Raw genomic sequence first — 6,890 nt, forward strand, 5'->3', positions numbered from 1 at the left:
TCTTTATAAGTCGGGCCTCGTCCGTCTCGTCCTTGACCAAATGGGCTTCTTCTTGCACGGCCGCGTCCTCTTCCTCTATCCGAATGTGAGTAAAGCATGTGGCCTTCTGAGGCGTTGCTCCTTGTTCGAACATGGTTTTTTTCGACCAACGACATGGATTAAAGATCAAAGAAGGAGGGCGCATTCTCTCGTGCTAATACAGTGCTCCTCATCACATTGAGCCGTGGTGCAAGGCCACCGAGGCATATTTGCACCATCTCATCATCGTCCACATTGACTCTTATCAAGCCGAGCAAGTCGCAAAGCTCCTTGATCTTCAAGGTGTAGCAAGTGATGGAAATATCCCTTTGTTGGATGTTGTTCAACTCTTGGTGGAGTTGAAGCTTTCTCGCGGTTGTGTTGGCGGCGAAAATCTTTCGTAGATTCTCCCACACTTCCTTTGGCGTCTCGGCTTCTCGAATGTACCCGAGCATGTGGTCGTTGAACACATGTCGCCAAGCAATACATCACTCGGCTTGCCGCTTGCTCCCATGTTGCATAATCGGTGTCTTTCAGGTCAGGTCAGTTTTCGTGTGCTCCTTTGATGTAACCCCAATAGCCTTGGCCAACAAGGTATTGGTGCATCTTGTACTCCCAAGATACAAAGTTGTTTTGATCTAGCTTCTCGCTAGAGAGAGCGCTCCCCATTTAAGTATTCATTGTCGATGAAGATTTCTTCCTTCTTTTCTTTTCCTTCTCTCTCGAATACGAGTTATGTAGTCGCACTACAATAGCGATGGACCAGTTCTTCTCGAACGTCAGCGTAGAACACAAGATAAGCGGATGGGCTAGATCAAGCTACCAAACCACTCTAATACCATGTAAAGAATCGGGTATGATTCTTGTATAGCGGAAGATATATGTGTTATGTGTATGTGTGAGAGGAAATAGAGCAAAGAAGAGAAGACACAAGATGGATAGATAGAAGGGAGATAGAATGGAAATAGAATACTCAAGAAGAAGAAGATGTATATTCACAAGGAGAATATGAAATACAAAAATGTAGCATTACAAGGAGTCACAACCATCTTAGTATGAAGTATGAGGAGGGTGCTTTATATATAGTCAGCCTCTCTATTCATTAACTAACTACAACAACCACTCTCTCTTGGGGAATGTGAAGACTCATAGTCATGGGGAATATGTAACTCACTAGTTATGTGATTCTATGACACATAGTTAATGTGTAGAGAGTAGTGGTGTGACTCTTGACCTTTGAGTAATCATAGACTCTCAAAAGGTGTGTTCACACGTTGCACTATTTTGAGCTGGATTCTCAACAGTTCGGTTTGGTTTAGGTTTCAAAAATTTTAAACGGTTCGGTTTGGACACTCTTGAACCGAACCGAACCGTTGCTGATTGTTCTTTATGTAGACAATCCATCTTCGATAGTTAGTTTGGGCTTTGCCAATGCATCTCAATTACGATCTCAATGCCAATTAGGCAGTCCTTGTCCTCCTTGACTACGAACGTTATGACACAGAGCTCTCACTTGACGTGGGCGTATCCTCGATGTTGCTCACCAAGCACCTTTGCTCTAAACTTGATGGCGTGTTGACCATCGTCTTCCCCGTCTTGGTTGATGACCCATCCAATCCCAATTGAACTCATATCTATCACGTCGTAGATGGACATCCCTTCTTTGTACATGACTTTTGTTAAAGTTGGTGCCATCACCAGCATTCCTTTTAACGTCTTCATTGCCTCTTTGTGCTCGTCTTCCCATTTTTTAATTTTTGTCCCTTCTTAAGTAGCTCGTACAAAGGCTCAACTATCTACACATAGTGTGGGGTCCAAATATGGTAGAAGGCAAAGGCACCAAGAAACCGCCTCACTTCTGTCTATGATTTTCATTCTTCCTTCATGTGTATGGTCCCTAAAAGCTTCCTACCATGAGAATCTCTAATTGACCAAATGTTGTTGACTTGTTGCTCGAGAAAGTTGGACGTGCATCATCTAGTGTCTGCATAACCTTGTCATAGTCGGCGATCTAATCTACCACAAAGCGCATGCACCCATCCTCATCCAAAATCTCATTTTTATCCACTTTAGAACACCCCTTGCTCAATGTGCCCTTGTGTAGTGGTTCTCCAAAGATAGTCTTCTTCAGCCTCCAACACGCCAGTTGCCCCCATGTTCACAATCATGGGCTTCGCCCCTTCTAGCTTGATCGAGTGACACTTCATTTTCATCATGTCAATGATGGCATCGTGGAACCTTTTCTTTGCAATCCCTAGGACCTCTCATAGAGTGAACTCTAGGAAGCTATTGAGGATCCTTTCTTCCATTACCCTTTTAAGGTTAGTTGTTCCCTAAATCTTAGAGCAAAGCTTGAAGGTCAGGCCAATCTTCTCCCTTCCATTCTCATTGCGTCTCAGGAACGGAATCGATCCTCCCTTCTTCGAGCATCTCGAATGTTGCATCTTTTTGAGGGCCTAGCTCCCTCATCCCTTCCTATCCTCTTTTCTTCAACTCTAGAGCTTTGTAATTCTAGTAGTTGGCTTCCATTAAGACAATCTTCTCTTCCACTAGATCTCCCCATTCGGTTGCCTTTTGGCTTGGTCTACTTCGACTCCTTTCGAAGCTTCCCCTTTGTGAGGGTGTCGAGGATGGATGGCCAAAAATCAACTTCTTTGTCATCCTGGTCTCTTGCTTCTTTCTTACTCAGATTCCTACTAATGTCGTGTAGTAGATGGCGCTTAGACATGATGCACTTCAACCTCTTCAAATTGGCTTTTTCATACCTCCTTGGCCTTGGTTTAGCCCCAATTGTTGCCTTCTTTCCATCGAATGGACTATATTGCCTACAAAGTAGAGAAAATTTCTCCCTAGAGATTCTTGAAAGTCCTTAAACTCCCTTCTTTGGTTGTCAGGTTTGTTGTGCTACATGCATCTTTGCATGAATGCCAGTTGTCGATCTTGAGGAGGATGCTCACAATCTCCTTGGGAGAAGAACCATAAGATCTTCCGATGCCTCCTTTGGACTATCCCCCTTTCATATTTGGGTTAAACATGGTGCACCACTAAACTTTGCAACTATTCCTCATACCTTATCTTAACTCTAGTTAAGCCATTCAATGGATTGACAAGGGAATCAAGGAGGAAAAAATGAATGTCATAGAAAAGAATGAATTAATGAGGGTTTGTATTTTCTGAGAGGTGATCTTGTGCGTCCACACACCTAGAGAGTTAAAGACATGAAGTTGGCAAGAAGAAAGATTATGTTGGGAGACTCCGAGACAAACAACAACTCTAAAGTATATGATATTCTCAAATATTTGAAGTGATTTGAGCTCAAATATTTAAAGTGATTTTAAACCGTTAAGTCATTAGCTGCGGTTTCGTGGTTCGGTTCAGTTCAAACCAAACCGTTGCTGACTTTTATGTGTCATCTAGGGAGAAATTTTATTTTTAAGGAATAAGATACCTCAATTAGACCAACCAAAGGGCCACCTAGACAATGATGATGCATATTTGAGGATAAACATGTAAGCAAATTTCAATGTCGTCAATGACGCTATGGTGTAGTACCTAGAATAACAAAATCGAGATTTGAAAGGGTGTGAAAACAATGGTGCTATTATTTTAAAATATTAAGTTGTGACAATGGGCAATGTAAAGGTATACTTTTAAGGATATTTTATTTACGTTTCTTGAATATGTGAAAAGATAAAGCCATATCTTTTTTTTTCAGATAAAAAAGGCATATCATTTTAGGATTTATTCAATCATGTCCAATATGTCCCAACCAATACTGGCCCACATGTTAGGTTTGAATATGACCTCAAGCAAATTATAAGCAACCTACTCATCACCACTAAGTTAGTTTACCCACCAATAATTTGCACGTGCAGTTCACTCTATCTTTTAATAGGCTTGTTTGTGTGTGTCATAGCATAAATTGTAAATGCAATGTTATGCATTAGAATGTGATCGCTTGTTTATTCGTAAACATTCTTGAGAATTGTTTCTTATTATGAATTAGCATTTAACCATCTTTGCATGGATTATTATATTATCATGTTATGTAAATGCTTGGCATTGATGTCTAGTCGATTGATTATTATAAGGTTTTGTAACCTATGGACATGTCTACCATGCAATGCCACCATCATCAATGATAGAGCATCTTTCTTTTTTCTTCATCCCAATGCAAACGTCCTGGTGTCAACAACGTCATTTGTCACTTGGATAAGTTAATACCTCTATCATGACGTCAACGAAGGAGCCCGAACAATGTGAAAAGCTTATGAATGGGAAGTGTAAATTTTTCAGGTTGTTGGCTATTCCCCACAAAGTTAGCATTAGCCAAGAAAGTTCCCCGATACCCCCCCTCCCCTACTAGACACGCAAAGTGTCTCTGGTTATTTCCTCATCCAGGGTTTCAATCAAACGAAAGGGTGGGGGGAACCATGTTGAGGTTCATATATATTGTTGAGTCATGCGCCACGTATATGGTTGATATCATTATGGAATCCACTTCAAACAACTGGCCATAGCAAAACACACACACACACATATACGCACCTAGAGAGAGTTTTGCAAGACCTCGGATATTTGACCGACACTCTTTGAACGGTCAAGGGGGGGGGTGATGTGGCCCAATTCTCAACCATGTATGTATGTATGTCTCTTTGAACCCTCTCTTTCCCAAAGTCCCCCCCGCCCCCTTCTCTTCTATGTTCATATATCTGATCTTTACTCTACACCATATCCTAAAAACACTTTCCCAACACGCACACACATAGGGTGATCTTTAGGAGTAACATCTACCTTGAAGAAATATAGGAAACCCTAAATCAGAGGGAGAGGGGTGTTCCACATACATACAGCTTATGGCCGATCATAGGAGGCAAGGAGGCAACCATCATCCTCATAGCAATGACAATAATACTACCAGGTCGATCGGTGGGCTACCCCATTTGTCCGGCATAGCCCGGAGACCAGATCATGAACCGAAACCAGAAGACAGGCCTGGCCAATTGAATAAGTTCGAACGCCCGGCTCCTCTTCCTCTTCCGCCCAATCCAGCGCGCCGGAATGCAACTAACAAATCGACACCTACTTCGGCCCGAAAGATCATAAGCACCATGGCCACTCCTAATAAATTTGAGGCCCCCGCCACGACCACCACGGCTACCAAATCTCTGATGGTCGAGGAAATTGACCCCGATGACACCATCCCCATCCGGCTCCTCGGCCACGGGAGCAGCGGCAAGGTCTACAAGGTCCAGCACAAGCAAACCGGGAAGCTCTACGCCCTCAAGATCATCCAAGAGAAGCAAGAAGCCGCGGTTTGCAAGCAAATCCTCACCGAGGTCGAGATCCTACGCCGTGCTAACAATCCGTACATCGTCCAATGCTATGGGGCCTACGAGAAAGGCGGGGAGATCTCGTTCGTCCTTGAGTACATGGACGGCGGCTCTCTAGGAAGCTTGCTCGAATCGAAGACGAAGATCTCGGAGCGCTACTTAGCCGAGATTGCTAAGCAAGTGCTGAAGGGGCTAGATTACCTCCACCGGAACCGGATCGTGCACCGCGACATCAAGCCATCTAACATATTGTTGGGCCGGAACCAAGAGGTGAAAATCGCTGACTTTGGCGTGAGCACAGTGCTCGCCAATACGCTCGCCGCGTGCAATACGTTTGTTGGCACATGCGCGTACATGAGCCCAGAGCGATTCGACCCCGATAGCCACGGGGGAAACTACAACGGGTATGCGGCCGACATTTGGGCCCTAGGGTTGAGCCTCCTCGAGTGCGCGCTCGGACGTTTCCCGTACCTCTCGCCCGGACAAAATGGCGACTGGCCGACCCTTATGTTTGCCATATGTTACAGCTCGCCCCCCACTCCCCCGGCCGATGCGTCCCCGGAGTTCCAAGATTTCATCATGCAATGCCTCCAGAAAGACCCAGCCGTACGACCCCGGGCATACACACTCTTAACACATCGGTTCATCACAAAATTCGAAGGTAAGTTTTGTGCAAAACCAACCCCCTCCTAAAACTCTCTTTTTCACACACACACATAATTCAATAATTCAATAATGTATTGGAACCATGTAATGCTAGTTGAGTTCTACATGGAAGGATTGTCGCATGTGATTTAACATATCTCATCTTGTTTTGTTGTTCTTTGTCTCCAGATCCCATTGCACCAGTTGTGGCACGTCCTGTTGTCACAAATGCTCCTAAGAAGACACGACAACCGACCGGAGGACACTTCTGGGGATCGTTTTCACGAGCCATGGGATCCATATTTACTTAATTGTTAAAAGTTTTCCTTCCGGGGGCCCCTTCTGAAATGATGCTCTCATACAAAATTCTCGGGTGAGGCGAGAACCATATATGTTTGGAGTCACCTCTGATGCACTTTGTACAACTATGAGTTTATAGTGATGAGATGGCGAGAAAAATGTCATGTATAATACTAGTTTTTCCTCAGTCGAAAGGCCTACTCTTTTAGATATGGCTCATTTTTACTTCATCTTTATGCCAATGTGTCAATTTGAAACATTTGTTAATGGAAAAGATGGAACAACATCATCATCATCATCATCATCGAAATTATGGCTTTGTAAATACACAACATATGATGACAATTTACAAAATGATTGTAGATATTCATTTGTGTTGCGCACTCAAAAGAACAATGAATTTATTTATTTATTTTTGGGGTGGAGAGTGGTACTAGTCAATTTTATAAACAATAACTTGGGTTGATCTCCCCCAACGATTGCAATACAAGCTCATCAAGCTTTGTGTGCTATGGCATTTTGACTTAACATTGTTGTTTGTAAATAGTCTCTAACTTTGTTGGGTCATGTTGCTTATGGCAAATTTTCTGAATT

At 43.3% G+C, this 6,890-nt stretch overlaps 1 protein-coding gene across 1 annotated transcript; it reads left to right on the top strand.

The window, feature by feature from the left end:
* The first annotated feature begins 4,847 nt into the window (after window positions 1-4,847).
* On the top strand, window positions 4,848-6,405 carry LOC147848910 (mitogen-activated protein kinase kinase 9-like). The gene is made up of 2 exons (XM_087337985.1): window positions 4,848-6,012; window positions 6,186-6,405. Exons 1-2 carry the CDS (start codon window positions 4,875-4,877, stop codon window positions 6,305-6,307), a joined length of 1,260 nt encoding a protein of 419 aa, XP_087194111.1. The 5' UTR covers window positions 4,848-4,874; the 3' UTR covers window positions 6,308-6,405.
* The last annotated feature ends 485 nt before the right edge of the window (window positions 6,406-6,890 follow it).

Source organism: Azolla caroliniana, unplaced genomic scaffold (genome assembly GCF_043228905.1).
Source record: "Azolla caroliniana isolate FFs.n. ecotype wild unplaced genomic scaffold, voAzoCaro1.0.p SCAF_188, whole genome shotgun sequence".
Taxonomy (NCBI): domain Eukaryota; kingdom Viridiplantae; phylum Streptophyta; class Polypodiopsida; order Salviniales; family Salviniaceae; genus Azolla; species Azolla caroliniana.